At 33.1% G+C, this 21,120-nt stretch overlaps 1 protein-coding gene and 1 pseudogene across 1 annotated transcript; both read left to right on the top strand.

Moving 5' to 3' along the window:
- Positions 1-1,923: 1,923 nt before the first annotated feature.
- LOC105619633 (sialin) lies at positions 1,924-13,819 on the top strand. Its single transcript, XM_012201153.1, has 8 exons — positions 1,924-1,948; positions 10,146-10,438; positions 10,903-11,148; positions 11,375-11,459; positions 11,655-11,872; positions 12,089-12,238; positions 12,406-12,538; positions 13,377-13,819. The coding sequence occupies exons 1-8, from the start codon at positions 1,924-1,926 to the stop codon at positions 13,817-13,819; spliced, it is 1,593 nt and encodes a 530-aa protein (XP_012056543.1).
- A 2,899-nt stretch (positions 13,820-16,718) lies between these two features.
- LOC105619748 overlaps positions 16,719-21,120 on the top strand; it is a 16,798-nt pseudogene continuing 12,396 nt past the window's right edge.

Genomic DNA, 21,120 nt, shown 5'->3' with positions numbered 1-21,120 from the left:
TATATATATATAATAAATAAATAAATTAATTAATTATACTAACTACTACTACTACGTAACGTACCGTACGTACGTAACGTACGTACTAACTACTACTCTCTCTCTCTCTCTCTCTCTCTCTCTCTCTCTCTCTCTCTCTCTCTCTCTCTAAAATATCGAGTTAAAGAAAAATACTGATAGAATCGAAGAGAAATACTGATATGTTCAATTCTTTCTAACGGAGCACGGACGTTAAGAATCATGACACGCAGAAAAACGTAAGGCAGTAAAACGTAACCAATAAGCGAATCACAATAAAGATAATAATGTAAGACAATAACATAAGTAAAAAATATATATTAATATTATAATTGATAATTTGTTTACGTCTTATGTTTTTTGTCTGCAAGCTTTAAGATCAGGAAATACGTAGTCTATATCTATTACAGTATAGAGTAGAAACAATAGACAATCAGACCGAAATGAGAATTTACTCGGCCTCATGATAATAAACCGACGAATCAGATCATATAGTGAATCTGATCAATATAAGCTTTGAGATAAACAGAACTGTTATCTATTATTTTGTAAAGAAAGCGAAGAATTAACTAGCATGATAATAAAACAGTTTATTTGAAACAACAAACTTAACAACTGTCTCAAAGCTATATTGATTCGATTTACTCTGTGATTCGTTTCACTTCAGTCTATCCTAATGCCTTTAGATTTGTTCCGATTGATTGGTTGTGCAGCACACTTTATCTGACAAACAATTTAGAAACATCGAAGAAAGAAAGTGAATTGAAGTGGTGGATTCAACGCAAATAAAGACCAGTCTTTCTATCAAGCCCGAATGTGTGATTTGCTTGAAAGATGAAAAAGTGCATTAAAAAGTAATGAGAGTTTTATAATTGAACTATTATAATAATCAATATTAAATTTTATAAAAAAATAATGAATCACTTATAAATCCAATTGTAAGAAAAAATAACTTCAATACATGCACGTAACAATAAAAAATTAATTTATAATTCATTTGTAAGATAAGTGGAAAAAGAAAACACTTGAAGATAAAAAATGTCATTTTACACAAAAACAAATACTACAGGAATTGAAATGCATGTACAGGATCATGTTATGCATCCGAAGATTAATTTTTCATTCTCAAAACATCAAGGTATATTTTCTTTTATGTTAAGAAAAACGTTTCCTTTAGGTTCCTTAAATTCTAATATCTGAACTCTCGAATTTCGCTTCCCAGCGGGTAGCAGGCATAAGGGTAGGAAAAACCATTTTAGGGTACATCTTTCCATTCGCAAGAGGGTATTCATCTTCTCTTCGACGCGGCGAACAAAGCACGTCATTGTATATAACTACGGACGCTTGTGACGTGCGTGGTCGTGCCCCTCTTTCTTTCTCTCTTTCCCTCTACCACCTCGTCATTTCATCGCACGCAGCCTTCGTTACGACATCGAAGAACGTACGACGGAACGAAGCGGGAGAACAACGCAGCCCGCGGAAGACGTCGGTGTCGCAACGCTGACGGCGCTGACGCTATTGTCGAGCCTCTTCCTTGCCTTTCGTCTTCCGAGCAGCCAGCGCCACAATTTAGCTGAGATTTTTGGCAGCGTTTAGAGCAGAGCACAGTTAAAGCGCATCGAGTGAACAAGGCAGTTGTGCTGTCCAAGGCGTTCGTAAAGCAAGCTTTTCCAAAATTTTTAAAAGGGGTTGGAAGTTTTTTCTTGTGTCAAGTATCGTTCGAGTGACATGATGATTATTTACACGTGAAGAACTGCATTCAATTGGAAGAAATTCTTAAGTCAACTTGTGCAAACATAATTTAAAAAAGATAAATTAAAACTGATTTTCAAAAAGTGCATTGAAATTAAGAAAAAGGAAGACCGGTGAGGAGCATTTGCAATCATCATAACATCTACCGGCGAAATGGCATCCAATCGTAGTGTGCTAGGTAAGTGGCGATGATTGAGACAAGAGATTAGAAAAATAAAAATTAATTTGTTCTCTACTAGCAAGAATAATTTTAATAAAATAAATGAAAATAAGATGTATATATTAACATAGCTGTTATATTTAAGTTATATTTTAAAGTAAATATAAAGAATAAATATAATGAGAAGAAGTTAAACATTACGTTATCGTAAATATCATTGAACATCATCATAATTATTTGAAATATTTATAATAGAATAAACGTAATAATTATAGGAGCGTGTAAGATCGGGTCGGGATGGGAACAGGAATATTTTTTGGGATTTTAAATTTTCGAGATTCTCGAGAATGTTTGAAATTCCCGAGAGTGTTCAGGTTTCCTGAGAATGTTCGGGTTTTCTAAAAATGTCGGAATTCAAGTAGAATATATGTTTTGTTGAATATGGTCACAGTTTTAGATTTTTTATTTCTGTTATTGAGTTTCATTTTATAAAATTTTCTGTTTTATAAATCATACAGCAGGCTGTTTTATCATAGATAAAGAAAAATAAAAATATTGTATATATTTCCGAGAAAATCCAGTACTAGAAATACTACTAATATTATATATTGATGGAAAAACAATATTAAAAGATTCCATACAGTATCAGATATCTCGAAGATTCCCGGGAAAGCCGAACATTCTCGGGAAATCCTAATATTTTTGGGAATCCCAAAATTTTCGAGATCGTGTCCCAACCCGATCCGCGTCTTCCCATCCCGTCCCAAGCATCGGTTTTCGAAAATTTTGGGATATATATTTCCATACACTTGTGAATAATTAGTGCTTCACAGTAGAAAACGTAAATCTTAAAACAAAGCTGATTCAATTTCTGTGATGTTTATCTTGATCTAATCCTAATTTTACAGAGGGCTGAAATACAAGTTTACATACATTGGGTTAGCAAATTGCACGGTTACAAGGTTAATATATATTATTCTAAACGCATGACAAATGTCATTATCGTATTTATCGAATGTTTGAATTCACAGAAGTTAAAGATTCCATATAGGTTTTATTAGTTTTCCACTTTTAGCACGATGATATAACATAAAAGTCATAATTAGTTTAGGCGATTGTGTTTATTTCACACATCTCATATTTTTATTTGTACGCGCGCATCTAGCTTCCTGATTTCAAACAACTAACACTAAAATTAAGTTTAATAATTTTAAAATAATTAATTAATATAATTCAATATCCCCACGAACATCAATCAAAATTAATTGATAATAAATTAATCGATTAAATTATTTAATGATAAATCGGACCATATTATCCTTTTCTAAAGCCAGAAGATCACTTAACTTTAATTTTTAATATCATATTATTTTTAAAATAATTTTTTGTTTCTGAAAAAATCTACAGACATAAGTTCCTTAAAAGAAAACGAACGGATTACATACAAATTTGAGTTACGAGTGTCTCGCGACGAACGGCAACGAACGCGACTTCCGCTTAAACGTTAATATATTCTTTATTACGGGAAGGGATGATGATTCGTCAAGAAGCCGGCGCGTAATTCGATAAGCTGACGGTGAATTAAAGTAATAAAAATGTCAGCTTCCTGTATAATATGTAAATTATATTATATTTATATATAGGATGCCATTTTAATAATAAATTTTAAAATTATAATAAAATATTATTATAAGAAACATGCATGTACTATATAAGGTATGTTATTTTTCTGATGTCTTAATGATTGTAGGAATGTGAAATATGCATTAAATAAATCAACCTGAGGCCAATAAAAAATAATTAAAGAATAATTTTAAAAAGTTTTAAAGAATAATTAAAAAAAATAAAAGCAAATTCTACATATATGCAAATAAATAATATTAATTTTTGTAATTATGTATTATACTTCAGATATAAAATAACGTAAGATATAAAATACAGAACACAAGATATTAAAGCGTATTACGGCTCATATTTAATGCATATATGTATACAGGAAATGATCATGTAATTTATGATTTCTTTCCGAATAAAGTTTACATGAAATATGAATTTAGTCTATCGCGGTTGAAAACTCGCTATCATCATTTGCTTCGAACTCTCACCTCCACATTGTTGAGGTTAATACGTATATCGTCGACGGCATTTGCATATAACAGAATGCGATGTGTGTTGATAGTTCAATGCTTGTAGTCTACGCGACGATGCCACGCACCAGCCTCTAATCTTCGACCAATTAAACGCGAATGCATGTAACGACGAATCCGATAGATAATAATACCATCGTTATTCGTACATTGACTCGAATCAATGTTTCTGACCCTCAAATCTGCAAGTCATCAAACTCGACTTTAAGAAAAGCATACAGGTATATTTCGGTCCTTCACGAAACGACGAAATCGCTATGAATAGTTCGCGAGAGAACGTGCACAGAGTTCTGGGTGAAGGTCACAGTGTTTAATCTACGATACAAATGATGACGCACAAAATGTCATGCATTTCAATATGAGAATGCATCTCCACGAGATCGTGAGATGAAACAAAGATCTCATTGCATATATCTACTAATGATAATTTTCCACACACATTTGAATGAATGGCTTATGTATCGTTTGCAATTATATGAATCATTTATATTAAAAAAAAAATCGTACAATATTTCGTACACCATTCTACAAACATGAAGTTACAAGTACCTAGCACACCTGTTAATTATAATTTTCCACTCCAATAATACAATTATAACATGTGTATTATAAAACAATTATACTGTTAAATAAGAAATTACTATTAATAAGTACGTTATATGTAATTTACTGAGTGTGTTAATTTTTTTATATTATGGATATGAACGGAAAGATAAAAGTATTCCATATTCAAATAATATACTCGTTGCTTATGCGATTTCGGAACTTTTATTTTCGAGAATGTAAAGGTTCGTTCTGTGCCGATTGTATTATATCTTACAACCAAGTTTTCCGGTTATAAAAACTAGTATCATGTTATCGAGTTCGTCGACACACAATTCTGCGCTGAAGTGAAACCAGCTTGATAATATAAGAACCACCATAAAAATCATAATTAGTGGCACTCAATACTGGTTTGCAATAATGTATAATTGACAGACATTAACACGTTCTATATAAATTTATGACAGAAATATGAAATTGATAAAATACAATATGGTTGGAAAATTATAATCTTCCTGCAATAATATATTTTATCAATTTTTTATATTGTTTTTTGATTTAGTATGATCCAATTATATTAAGTGAGTACAAAAGCTTACTTTTATTACACATAAAGCAGAATTAAAATAGAATAGAATTTTTTCATGTATTATATGAAAAAAGAGCTATATTCAAATTGCATCCAGAAAACGAAAAATTATACTAAAATAAAACAAGATGTATTTTAAAGCTAAAAGTCAATACTTTTGCATTAATAAAATTTAAAAAAAATTTGCTGATGCTACAATAGCAAAAACGTTTTTTTAATTTTCAAAATCTTCGTTTTTAACTTCTTTGATACTATTTTTTCAAGATTGTGACATTGTGACAGCAGTTAAATTTGACCAACGAATTCATGTTCAACAAACAAAAATACATTGGAAATGACTATTCACACTCACGTATCGCAAGAAAGATCAAATAAACTCTATCAAAGAGTGTAATTAATAAAACAGTGCAGTTAATAAAACAATTCAATCAACCATATTATTTCTTGTTATATTAATATTTAATGTCGCTTTAATCAATTTAATAATCCGACGTACAATAGTATTAGAATTAAAATAGCAACAGATATTAAAGTTGATAGCATCTGAATTGACTAAACTATGTTAAATTGTAATCGATCTCAGACGATTTCTCTTTACAGATTTATTTATCTTCTTCGTCGATTTGTTTATCTTCTTCATCTACGTACATCAATCTTTATTTCGTTTGATCGATAATCAAAATTTTTCGCTTTAACATCACTACATCAACTCGGACTAAATTGCATAGTGTACATTAGTGCGTTGCTTATCAGCGAACGTTCAAAGTCAAACTGATACAAATTTTAAATACTAAAAATACGATGTATATTCCTCGCATTTAAAGTACCAAGTCCCATTGCCACAGATCGGGGAGCGTAATAGTCGCAATAGCGGTTAAGTGGTTAGCACGACACGCGTAGCGGCAACTCTCGATTCACGAACATCATTATTATATCGGTCAGATTGGACTTTTAAATAGATGCTCCTCTCTAATCGTCCAAATTGCATCCACAGGGATTCTCTCCATCCTCTCCAAGGCAATCTCATATGTGCGAATAAGATACTGTGATAGGTTGAAATAAAAAGTACGATGTCGAATAACTATTAATGCTACAATGGTAATTTGCTAATTTAGAGCAAACGTGAAAAAAGGATTCGTGTAACATAAAAATAAAATATAATAAATATGTCACAAGTAAACATATATAAATATATATATCGTTTTTAATCGGTTTTGATTATTGTCATTATATTATTGATGTTTCTTTGTATGACGTAGAAAGAGACAATATACATTAAAAAAAAAGTTTAAAATATTAAATGTTTTATTCTTTCTGATAACAAACATTCAAAAAGGAAGTTTTTAAACATTTAAAAATGTTTTAGTTTTAAAGTTTTTCAATAAATAAAACACTATATGTATTTGGATTTAAAACATTAAAATATTTAAAATTGAAGTATCTTTTATTAATAAACATTTATTTTGCAAAAATGTTTCAAACATTTTAAACATTGCATTTTTACAGTGAAGTAAAACAACTTTTAACTTTTTCAGTCTAAAACATTTTTAAAAACATCTTTAAATATTTCCAAATAAGTACTTTATATAATTGAAAATTTTTTAAAACATTTTTCAAAACTAAACATTTTTTAGTGTTTTGCGTACTCGTTTAAAAACTAAAACATTTTTAAATATTTACAAACAGTGAAGATAAAAAATAAAGCATTTTACTATCTTAAAATTAAACATCTTTCATAAGTATATAATGTAACAAATCAAACTTCCTTAAAAAAAGAATTAAGATTGATTAGAAAGTTAATTTCGAAATTTTATTATATTATTAAATAAAATTACAATTAAGTCTTAAAAAGATTGAAACTATAAAACAACATATAAGAAAATATATTCGTATTAAATATAGAAAAAAGAAACACTTTATTTACTATTATATAAAATATATGTACATATATCTGTTGCATGTCTTTTAATATTTTTTATTAGTTAAGAAGCCAGCTAAGTGATAATAATAAAAATAGTTTATTAATTTCAGTTATTTTTGTACGCAAAGTACAGTACGGAAGAAAAATATAAAAATAATTTTAATGAAATCGCTAAAAAAAAACAATGTTATTTCTTCGCGATAAGAATGCACCTGCATGCAGTTTCATTCGACCTTATACTCACAGTTTCGGTTACGTCAGATACGATGTTTAAAGCACAACTTTGCATTGGCTGACATAGGTACGCGTCGACGAACGTTTAACTCGTAAATTATCCGTGTCGCCTCTTCATTGCATCGCTGCGACTATATACCTTTTCTGTCCAGGAAATCCTAATTGTATACATATTGATGATCATTCCCTTTCATCGTCGAAAACAGATACATTATCATATATTGACCATACATTGCTATTATGCAACGAGACACAACTTATTTGTTCCGCACGCGCCTTTCTGTTGTAACAACTGAATGCGTCAAAGACGAAAATAATTAAGGATAGAATAAATTGACGTTTGTATTGCTGACTTAACGCAATCGAAATAAATATGAAATAAACTGTTATTTCTCGTAGACAAAAAAATAAAATTCTGAAGTAAAGTCCACATGAAATCAATTTGCCTGCGATTACAATCTTATTAGCTATCCTATTTACTTACATCGCAGTAAATACATTTTATTTTCAATTAATTCATTTTCAAAAATTATTTCTTTCTAGTAATTATTTGAAAATTATATACACATTGCTTTTAGTTTCAATTCATATTTCAGAAAAAAATAGATGTTAAATAGGTCAAGGAAATTTGCCAATAGTTTCTACATCGTTTGGAATTTGATACTTGTAAAGCATGATTCATTATGTGTAGCATCGAATGTTTCTACGATAACCTCGGACGCAAATTCATGATAAGCAAAGTAACTAGTCGACTTTGCGAATACGATCATGCAGTGCATGCAAAGCGTAAACGATGCAAAGCGACCTAATGCTGACTATTAATATCGGGAACGAGGTGCGCCTGTTTGTGTGCTCTGCGATTAAATGCGTCCACTTCTTCTCTCTGTAAGCTTCTTTCTTCGGTATATGAAGACGTTTGACGTAATGCTTCGCGAAATTTGGAACTTTCGTACTTCAACGTATTTCCTGATTTGCGAAATTGTGTGACGTGCGCGTGAATGAGGAAAGGAAAGGGAAAATAATTGGCTCATTCATGTCATTCTTGAAATAATTTCGGCCATCTGCCAATAAACGAAGGAACCGTTAAAATCATGACTAGATAGTCTAACAGTTATGTACGACAACTTATTAAAGCAAAACGAATGCAATCGGTCGAGTCATGAATTGATACAATCGCGACGCGCTTTTAATTAATGTATCATCTAATTCAAAAACATTCACATTTTATAATTTTTAATAACGTAACTGTATTCCAATTCGGCAGTCTGTTTATGATAATGTGGCGTTCAATAATCGAAATAAAGTATTCGGTTGGAACAAAATTTCATAATGCCATTCAAAATTCAGCTGTATCTTCGTTAAAAATGAAAAAAAAACGAAATTAAATTAAAAAAAATTTTACAGGTTAAAATTACTACTTTTAAAAGGTCACTATGTTTTTATGTTTCTATGACTTTAATAATTTTTATATGTATACTTAGAAAATTATGAATGAATTGGATAAGATGAAAAATGTTCTTCTCACTTTGTGAACCTATCACATGCCCAAAAAAAAAACTTGTGATAATTTTCGACTTTCGAAAGTTTAAAGTTTTCCCTACAAAATCGTTTTTTAAAAAATGTTTCTATAGGATTTTTTGTCACTGAGTTATCAAATGAAATAAAAAATTCTGATTTTATACTTATAAAATCCGTTAAAAATTATTGTAGTATAATTAAAAAAAAAAATAAATTCTTCAAGCTGAAACTTTGCTATATCGAGTGATATAATTGCTAAATTTTTTTTAAATACATGGACATGACAAAAATGAAGTAGCGCTTCTCTTCTGACTCAATGTGATAAAATTATATTTTCGTATGTTGGAAAACCTAAGATCCCAATTATAATCTCGAGATGAATTGGTTGAGTATAATATTACAATAGCACTGAGATTGATAATGGACTAAAGCTATAAGTATAAGTCGCGTGTATTGCTTGCTAATGTTACGTAAAAATTGTTTACAGCACTTAGAACATGTGACATAGATGCTCGTCAGTCGACGCTCGTCAGTCGACTATAAGTAAGAATATAAGTACGCATATACGTCCTGTTTTCGACACACACTCTATCAACAGTAATCGTATAAAAGAAATCTTGGAATCAGACAAAACGATGTCAATATAAAACTGGCTGACGTCACTCGTGTGCAATAAGACGGAAGTCGAAAAGGATGCGGTTTTTCTTAGATTTCAACAAACAAATTCATCATGAGTTTTAAAATATTTCTACATTACAGAAAACAGCTTAGAAAATTAAATTTTCTTAAAATTTTTAAAAAACAAAATATAATTTAGAGAATATATTGAACTACAGAAAAAATCGTAGAAACATAACAAAATTATAATATTAACACATAACGTAACATTTTTTCTATATAATTATTTTGTAATATAAATATTTTTTGAAAAAAATATTAATTTTAGGAGCTAATAATTTTAAGGATTATTACTATAATTCTTCTAAAATAATTGATTTTTAGATACTTTTTTCTTTCTTTTGTATACATATAATTTAAACAATACACTTATATTTTATTTTATTTCATGTTTATCAAAAATATAAATAATACAATTAATAATATAATTAATAAATAATAAGTATCTTATTTTATAATTTTTTTTAAATAAAAAGAAACAAATAAAAACATTAAGATCAACTATTAATAAGTATCAATTTATGCATCGGTTGTCGCAGCCGAGTCACAGATCGTAAAATAAATGATTGTAAATATTTTTTTCAGATCGCTTGACATGTAGTCAGGTATTAAATATCATGGTGATTCTCGGCTTCATGTTAAACTATATGCTGCGTATAAATTTAACGATAGCGATTGTTTCGATGGTGATACCGAGCAATAATAGCGGTCAACATTTACATTCCAACGGATCGTCGGACGAGTGTGGTATCCAGTCGACGATGATGAACAACTTCACCCCGATGGACACCAGGACCCCGGCGATCGACGATGATGTTAATAGAGTCAACGAGGTGAACAACGGCAGCACGCATGCAGTGTTCCCACATTGGTATCGGGTTCGTTGAAACTCACGTAAAGTGCCTAACTTGTACGACGAATGACCTCGTCAGTAATCGCCGGCCATACACCGGCGAATACATCGCGTGAATGAGATTTCATTTAAATACAAAATTTAAACGATCGCAATTAATTGAAATTAAACAGAAAAATGTTATCCATACAGCACAGATTATTCTAATATTATTGCAGTAACATTGCAGCAACGTTCCAGCGATATTGCAATAATATTGCAAATGTTCTACTTCTGTGCTGTATAAACAGACTCTTAAGTTTTTATCGATCGTCAAAACTATGTAGATTCATTCGAATTCGTGTTAATCAAGGCGAGAAACATCTTAATTGGAATTAAACGATCTTTTTAGTTTTTTATTTGCCTCCCCTTATAATTATGGAGTATTTTCTTTTGCTCGATTTTCTCCGAATCCGCAACTTTTACGAATTCCTCGATTTTCATTTTCAGGAGGAACGAGTCCAGACTAAATATCCATGGAACGAATATGAGGTGAATATGATCATCGGCGGATTCTTCTGGGGTTACATCTGCACGGAGTTTCCTGGCGGCCGGCTTGCGGAGATAATTGGTACCAAACGGGTTTTCGGTTACAGTATGCTGGTATCGAGCTTTATCACTCTATTAACACCACTGTCAGCCACTTTCGGTTACACCGCAGTCGTCGCATTGAGGGTCATTCTAGGATTTATGATGGTACGTCTTTTATTTCATCTAGGATTCATTCTAATTATAATAAATGTACACATCTCTCCTCTCCGCCTCGTGAGAAACGATCTAACAAACGAAAATCTGAATCTATCGAGCATCTTTCTTTTTCACGTAATCTAATTACGCTCATCGATAGAGTTTCACGTGACTGCAAATCGATCACGCAATCATTATTGATAATCTCTCAAAATTGATTCGTCTCGCAAATCAGGGTGCCACCTGGCCTGCCATCCAGCCAATGACTGCTCGATGGATTCCACCGACGGAGCGTAGCAAGTTCGTCTCTCACATGATGGGTAAATGATCATGATCTAATTCGTCACGCGATCGCGAAATCGAGGCCAATCCATGCCATAATCGTTTATCGCCCTCGTTCTTGAGAAACTACGAAACGTATACGCAAAACAGACATAGCCGTTTTATAATCGCGATGAAAATGCGCGATTGCGTCAATTGCCGCGCCATAAACTTATATCATTATATATTTACAGCCTCATCGCTTGGTGCCGCGTTAACTATGTTGATGTGCGGATTCCTCATCGCCTCGCTCGGCTGGGAGTCGGTATTCTATGTAACCGGCGTGATCGGGATTATCTGGAGCGTGGCATGGTTCTTACTGATATTCGATTCACCGTCACAACATCCGCGCATTAGTGCGGAGGAGCGGCACGCTATCGAGAGCGCGATTGGAACGACCATCACCTCCAAGGTTGTAGTAATACAAAACGTTCATTTTAGTCCCAGACCATTTTATTTTATTTTATTTTTTCATTATTAATTTATTTTATCTTATTTAATTTTCTGAAATAAGTAACGATATAAATTGAGACAAATTTATTTATTCGTCTCGTTTGAAAAACCTTCTGTTTTACTTCTTATTCTGTGAGATCTTAATCAATGTTTAATTAATGCGATATTTTATCAGCATCTGCCGGTACCATGGCGTGCATTTATTACTTCAGGGCCGGTTTGGGCTATTATAATAACGCATGCATGCAGCGTCTATGGTTACCATACCATTGTCAGTCAGCTTCCGACTTACATGAAGTACATTTTGCACTTCAACATTAAAGAGGTATATATCGTCGATTATATTAATGAATAAAATTTTTTCATGTTGTCTTTGTTTTACACTAATTACACACACACACACACACACACACACACACACACACACACACACACACACACATCTCTCTCTAATGAAATATAAATACATACCAATGAAAATAATATTTACAGAACGGCCTGTTATCCTCGTTACCCTATTTAGGCAAATATATATTTGCCTTATCAACGTCCACTTTAGCCGATTATTTGCGCCGTAATAATAAATTATCCGTGACGGCAATACGTAAAATTTTCACGACATTCGGTGAGTAAAATGTTTACGAATGATTTCAAAATTTTTTTATGCTTCTTATTTTACGATAATTACGACGATAAAATCAGATTCTTTTAACTAATCAGACACCAGATTCTCTTTTTAAATATGCAAATTAACACTTCTTCAGCAAACAACGTGTTAATTAATTTATACGTTCAAAAATTTTTATGTGCAAAAAGAATGATTTTACTAAAGTTCTTAAAAATTTAGCATAGATATAGATCCAAAAATAATTTCATTATCAGAATAATTATATAGAACTCTTTTAAATTGGTTGATAGTCAAAACTTTTTGCAATATCGTTCATCATGCATGAGTTCCTTACATAATTATTTTGATTATCCAAATTATTTTCAGATCTATATTTATTTAAATTTTTACATACTTCAGTAAAATTATTCTTTCCATGTAGATATATCTTATCAGTATATTTGTACAGGCTACAGTAAAATTTTTATTCAAATATATAATAATTAAATAAGACTTTCTTCGTGGATAATATATTATAGCGCACATTTTATTTTATATTCCCAACTAACGTTATTTATCTTCAGCTTGTTTGCTTATTATAAGATTATATCTAAGTAACAAGACGACGTTAAATGACATTTTTAACATTAATAACAGATTTAAAACATTACCTTGCTTGGATAGCTATATCATTAAAATTTTTATATTAGATGACATTTATTTTTTTAACAAGTGTTTGAAAAAAATTCAATAGCATTAATTATAGATGATTAAAATAACAATCAAAGTATTGATTGTTATAATTAGACTAAAAAAATCTTATTTTCGGCTAATGAAAAAAAACTCTGATTTTTAGCTCTATTAGTACCCAGCATCCTCATGATGATTCAAGCATACTATGGTTGCGATCGTACGGCATCAGTTATTGTATTTACCATTGCTCTGACAATAAACGGTGCTGTGACAGCCGGTTACCTCGGGAATGGTCTCGATATCGCACCTAATTTCTCCGGAACCATATTCGGCATCGCCAACACCTTCAGCTCGATAGGCGGTTTCCTTAGTACCTTTATGGTCGGTAACATCACGTACCATAATCAGACCTACACGCAGTGGGCCATCATTTTCTGGATTCTAGCAGCCATTTATTTTTGCGGTGCAGTGATATTCGCTATTTTTGGCACTGGCGAGTTACAGAATTGGAACAATCCGACCGGCACTCACATGAAGGAAAACAGTATCACCATAGAAGATGGCATTCCGGAATCGGTTCCTCTCAAAACCAATACGGTTTCGTAGCGTTTTGAACGAGAACGAGTTTAGACTCTGAAACGATCGCAAATCAAACATAGCGATGAAGGTTGCAACACAATATATTCCAAACGGGACAGTATTTTTTTATTACGTTCGGATTTTAGGATCGGATTTTAGTCTCTTGACTTGACAATAGTTCATAATAAATTTTTGTCTTTTAACACATTCCATGTCGCGTGAATCAAGTTATTTAAAATTGGTTCAGCATGGAACATGTTAATACTTAATAATTCCTAGTTCAAAAATTTGAAATAAGATTTTTACCTCTCTAAATCTATGTAATTTATTATAATTTAATGTTTTGCTTTTTTAAAAATAGTATTAGAAATTTGTTTGTAATTTATAAAACTAATGATATTTTATTAGCTTTATCACAATTATCGAGTTAAGATTGCGTTTTTAGGTTTTTTTTTGCCAAGGATTTAAGATTGAATGATGTAGAATAGTTGAGTTTACACTTATTTTCTATTATAAGATAATATAAGCTCGCACAGATACCAAAAGAGAAAAGAAAGACATATAGAAATATCTAAGAAACTCAGTGTTCACTCGATATGACAAATTATATATAAATAAATATACAATTTTTAGCAAAATCAAATCAAATATCTTTTAAAAATAATAACTATGATATCAGCTTAGGGTAAGAATTTACATAAGAAAAAGCTTTATTAAAATTTAAATCTTATTAAATATATTATTATCATACATTGATACAATTATTATCATAAATGACATCAATGTATAAATCACAATTATTAATATTATGGTATGACAAGTCAATAATATTCAACTTGATTTCTGTGGATTAAAGATTAGATCAAAAGAAGAATGCAATTTTTGTAATAAGCTACATATTTAGTTATCGATTTAGTAAAATTCTGATTAACGATATTAATGACGATAACAGAATCTTAAATGATTATCATTAAAGATATCAGCGCAGTATTTAACTAATCAGCAAGTAACATTTTTAGAACGTATGTTGGTAAAGAGACTTCATCAGTATTGCCATCTACCACGGAAACATCTCACTGATTGTTGTATCAGTATGCATTGTTGCTGCAGAATGACTGTTGCTTCTTCGTATATGCTTTGACCAAGAGGTGGCGTCGGATGCTGGATAAATACAGTAACGCAATTGCCCTTTAAATAAGGCATGAGATATTAAAAGCAAAAGCTTTTTTATTTTATTATATAACAATAAAATTAATAAAAATTTACTAAATTATTTATATTAAGTTAAACTAGTAAGATAAGAATTTGCAAATGTTCTCAAGCGACTCTTATTCGACTATCATGCTAAGTTTATTATTCTATTATTCAAATAAAAATCCTATTAAAATAAAATTCACCTCGCTAAACCAGAAATAAATTTGTCTCTCAAACGTAACTTTTTTTTTTCATTCAAAAATGTTCAATTAATTTTTAAAGCCCATTTTAAACGATCTATAATTCGTGCCAACTTTTAATTACATCAGAAAAGTCATCAAATGCAGAAACAAAATTTTTTTACAGTTTTTATCGGAACTAATTGATTTTTGTGTTTACTTTTAAAGATACTTCCAGATGATATCGCCAATGTACATGAGATTGTCAAATGTTACACACATACAGACATGCATAATTATCCATGAATGTAAACCAATTTAATGTGCAAACTTGGCTTATGTTGGCCAAATCGTTTACAGGCACCTTAATAAATATTTGTATCTACTCAAAACGCTTTGTTTGAATCTATAAATAAATATTGACTGAACAAGCTTCCGGATATTAGGAAATTTAGTCCTCTCTCTATTAGATGAGTTGAAGAAGAAATAATAGAATAAAATTCTATTATAATTTCATAATGCGAATAATAAATCGTTCAAAGAAGGAAATAATAAAATTGCGGTTTTTGCTTTCCTTCAGAGGAAAAAGCAGCTTCAAAATTGTTGTAAGATTCTTTAATATAATTGATTTATATATTTAAATCCAATGAGGAAATAAGAGCAAGATCAATAATATTAGAATAAAGAATTTTACAATAATTGCAAAACTTTGTTTTTTTTTTTTTTTTTTTTTCTATAGAACACAGTCATTGCTTCTCGTGCTAGAGTTTTCAGACCAGTTGGCTTAAGGTGCTCGAGCGCCTTGGCACACTGCTGCCCATCGTCATTCGCATGCCAAACGTTGCTGGACGGCCGATTCGGGGAGGGCATCAGCGTCGTCGCGGCATCGCGACGATGGTCGCAGGAAGGAGTCAAAGCGCCACAGCATAGCCGCGTCGCGGTGGCCGGCGTAAGGGCGCCGCGCGTTGCGATGGTGCTCGCCGTGACGCGTGGCGCTGCGGCGCTGCGCCGATGTATCAGGAGACCAGCTATCCGAGGAGGTCCTCCTCGTATTTTCATCTCTGTCATATCTCTATCCGTAATCGCTCGTTCTCCATCGAACCTCCGTTATCCATTCGCAAGTCAAAACGCCGGGAGAGTAGCCAGCTGCTATTAGGTATGACGGTAGAATCTACGGAATTCATGGACTGCAGCACCGAATTCAGTTGCTATGTCGCGTGTAGTCGGCAAACATGAACGGCGCGGAGCGCGCATGGCGCGCGCCAGTTTGCCGCGCGGGACCGCCCGCTCGCACGAGCCGCTACCGGGAGAACACGTGTCGGAGAAGTCGGATTCGTCGCGATCGGACAGGGCAGGGGAAAGTGCCGAAAGAAAACAGGGACATGCACGTGTACAGAGAGGAAACGTGGAGCAAAAATATCTGGAGTGGGAGAGACGGTGAACGCCTCTATCGCGAGAGCGGGACGGCGACCTCCAGCCACCTCATGCTGGCTTGCTCGGTTGTGATTAACTAAGGTTTAATCAGCTTTACAAGCTAAACTTCCTTTGTCGACATGCACGCGCATGATAATCCGCCGGACTATCTCGCCGGGTCGGCCGGCAACGAAAACACCTCCGATGCGTCGGAGGATCCTACTAATATGAATACGACGTCGTGCGCGTCAACGAGAGACGCACGTTGTTCCGGTCGCCAGCTTCGGGGACGAAGCTCGTCGTCATTCTTGAGCACCCGTCGAGCACTCGGCTGGGCTTCATACAGTCCTAATACCGAAATTCGCGGGATGTTGGATGCAGAGTTAAATTCGACTTGGGCATCGCGCGTCCGAAATAGACGAGCGACAATGCGTCGTCTGGGGGAATCGATAACTGGTCGACAGCGCGCTCCGGTAAACACGAGAGCGAGAGCGGGAGAAAGAGAGATATATTATCTCTGTTTATTTTTATTTTTATATATATTGCAACCTTTACTCTTTTATTCGATCACAATGGCCTAGTTTACATCGTGCGCTTCATACGGGTATTATATAACTAATGACTTTCTATTATCTTAATTTCGACGATATGTGTAAACATATACATGATACATACATTTTAATTAATCATTTTGATACATATTGTACATATATTTAGCATATCATTTTTTTAAATACATTGCTGAAATGATAATTTAATAGAAATTGTTACTAGTTATATTTAGCTAATATTATATCAAGTACTATATGCTCGATGTAAAAGTGACTTTGTCAAATGCATATCAAATTTAGTCATTAACATTTATCATTTTCAAATATCAGAAAATATGAAACATTATCCATTTGACGATATATTTAATTGTCGAAATGATATATTTATTGTCGAGAATTATTCGATATTATTAATTAGTCGATATTATTAAAGTACACGTATATCGACAGAACAATTGTCATAAATGATAATTTATCATTTTGAGCTCAATCTTACGGAAATGTTTCGAGTAACAAACGATAACCGCGCGGTACCTTCTGTCGACATTGATCTGCAACGATTGATAGCAACGTGAAAGCCAAAAACCTCTTGCCTCATATCGTTTCCTGATTCATCTCATCGCGACATCGTCGCTCAATATTCGTCGAGGCGAATCGTACGCGGCGAGATGCAGTCAACGATGAAATTATTTACATTCCCTGTAACATCTGTTACCTTGATCATCCAAGAGAAACATTTTATAAGATAATTCTTTAAAGAATATCTTTCAACAATCGAGACTGTGAAATAAAAGTTTTACGTGCTTTACAAATTAATATCCACCGTCGTTTGAAGCAGTTTTTTAAATTTATGAAAAAGACAAATGTTAAGTTCAATAATCTACAATCATACATTTATGGTTTCGTTTTAAGAAAAATTTTTTTACTACATAATTTATTACATAATTTATTGAACTTGTTTAAAATGCGGTATACAATTATCGAGACAAAAGAGAGAATTATTTTATACGATTATCGCCTATTAGCAAATTTTTTATGAAAACATTGAATAATAAGTTTAATTAAATAAATTGTATCGAAAAAAACTCAAAACGAAGAGTAGTATTTACATTGTTTTTTTTCTGTAGTAGTATTGTTTAATAAGAATATATTGGTTAATAAGAATAGTATTGTTTATAAAAAAATTATATACACACGTCTATCCAATGTTGGTTCATATTGGCAATTTAATTTTATTTACTTAATTGTATTTGATTTAATGAAGATCATTTTTTCTTTATCTCCAAATATGAATCAAACTTCATTACAGCTGACGACTGTCGAAGTCTCAAGGTATGTCAGAAATTGCATTCAGACAACTGGCTACCGTGCACGTTGCTGGAGGAACAGCTAATCCGATAGTCGGGATCGAAGCGAGGAAGAAGAAGTGAAAGAAAGTGGAAGTCTCTTCGAAGGAGAGAGAGAGACGAAAGAGAGAGTAAGAGAGAGAGAAAGGCAAAGGTTAACTCTCACACTCGGTTATTAAGGGTTCGGGTAATAACGTGTTTGCGAGAACGTGCGGTTGCACGCACCGTTCACGAGGTGGAACATGGCATGGCCCCCGGGTGCTCTCTCGGACCCAGCATCTTTCAGAGCCTACGAAAGCGTCGGCGTGGCCGCCCCCGACTCATGGGAACGTCCTCGGGGCAGCATAGGGTCGACGGGATCGCGCACAGCCATAGAGCCGCCGTTGGAATTTTTCTTAGGAACTTATTAAAATCTAAAGCTGCCTCATATTAGAATTGCGTCGGAGTCGATCGAGACGATTGCGAGTCGTTTACAATCCCCCAGATAGTTTCTACGAAATCATTATAAACAGATTGCAATAACAGCCACGAAATGTAATAATAGTAATTACAGAAAGAATATAATTACCATGAAAATTGGCGATTATTCTTTACACGGAAATTTCACGGATGACAACTCGAGAATAAAAAACATTTCATCTGCGTGTACATCTTTGAAGAATTATTGCTTCAATTTAATTCGCTTTGTTCATAATTTTAACTGTACTTATTGTAAAGAATAAATAATAAAATTTACATTAAAAAAATGTAACTCAAAAATATTAATTATTACACCGTTTTTAATTAGAAGTTTTCTACTCATAAATACCAAAAGGATACATCATGTCCGACGTATGTCTCTCACAATACTCATTCTAAACACCTCTGTTTCCCACTATAGAACCAGAGTTTCATCCCGCTTCTTCTTGAGATCGCTTCTCTATACAATTCTAATTCCGAAACACCCTGCATCGGCTGACGGAAGATCTGAGAGTTTACCAGTAGGCAATAATTTCGCGGGAATGCGGCGGCACCGCGGCTTTCGTGTCTACGGAAAAGAATTCCGAACGGCTCGATAACGGATCTCACGCCGGATTCCGCGCCATGAACAAATTGGACTCCGCTATTCCCGGATAGAACGGTCTCTGCGAAAATTAACCCTCATCAAAGCACGGTGGCTCTCGCGCTATCTCGCTAGAATGTGCAAAATATACGAGACACGAACACGAAGGTAAATACATATAATTAAATGTCTAATTTCATGGGTCCAACGTAATAACATTTCTATTATATCTATACGCATCGCGCAGTATTTCATATTCCTACTTTCTCTCGTACATTATATTTCCCATACTCTCTAATACCCCATCTTAGGGAATCCTCAAGTACCTATAATAGAAATAAAAAGATGATTCGCCTATCAAGAATTCTTATCTCGTACAACATACGAGCGCGCTAAGTAATTCCTAAGTGAAAAAAGAAGAGAGGATGACGAATCTAAAAAGAAGATGAAGAAACGGAAGGAACGGGAGAATCAAGAAGCCGAATGGTAATGGAGAGAACGAGAAGAGTAGAAAGAATCCAAGAAGTACCAGAAGAAGGGAGGGGGAGAGAAGGATGAGAAGGTGGCTAGCACGTACGTGAGGTATGCGGGTGAGAAACACCCCGGGGCCGGAGGCGCCCCTGCCGTTCCGCCCACGTTTAAGGTGCCGGTTGCGAGCGGGCCCCGCGTGCCTCCGGGGGCCCCGCGATAAACTCCTGGCTCGGACTCTCTCTCTTTTCTCTCCAGCTGCGAGACTCGCACGCGATCTACGACTCTCGAGGAATCGAACGCCCCCGCGGGCACACGCCGTCATCACGCGAACCTGCAGGTAGAAAAGAAAGAGGGACACAACAGGCCCTCTTCGCGCTTATTTCTACGTTTCAGGTATCACGGGTAATCTCGCCGTGGTCTTCTGTAATTTCCACGGGCTCGTTCCTTCTCTCTCTTTTTCTTTTTTTTTTGAAGTCTCAGACATTCCTCAATCTGTTCTCCGGAAAATGAAAATTTTTTGCGTACATCGTTGCGAGCAAACGTTTAGCATCATAATAAATCATCAAAATTCGATCGTAATTTGAGAAAGTCATTATTATAAAAAACGATATTTTAATTTGTTTCCTAAAATACAATTTCCTGAATTTTCCGATGCAATATTCTTTATTCTGAAATGAATTGCTATTGAATATATTACCACAATGAAGAGGAACGCCGTGCAACTAGCAACCCTACCGTCGCCTATGTATTAGAACGCTCGTAGCTGCTATTACTTCTACTAAACTAAAGTTCCTACACTGGAAAAAAATTTATTAAATCTTAATACATATTTCTTTGAATAGTATCAAGCATTTATTTATAGTAAATAAATATTTATTCGTTAAAAAAAGATAGTTAGTAAATCAAATTAATGATTTTTATATCAAATAAATATACATTCAGTAAATATTTATTTAGAACACTACAAATATTTATGCGAATAATTTTAACTTATACTCTCTCGCTCTACAACTTTAATTAAGATTATAAAGTGAAATAATATACATATACAGGGAGAAAATATATATTTTTCTTTCTCATAGGATTTTGACAACAATATGATCTTAATTATATATATATATATATATATATA

This window comes from Atta cephalotes (genome assembly GCF_000143395.1).
Source record: "Atta cephalotes unplaced genomic scaffold scaffold00022, whole genome shotgun sequence".
NCBI classification, from domain to species: domain Eukaryota; kingdom Metazoa; phylum Arthropoda; class Insecta; order Hymenoptera; family Formicidae; genus Atta; species Atta cephalotes.
Note: the sequence above shows the minus strand (reverse complement) of the source record. Positions and strands in the feature narration are given on the sequence as shown.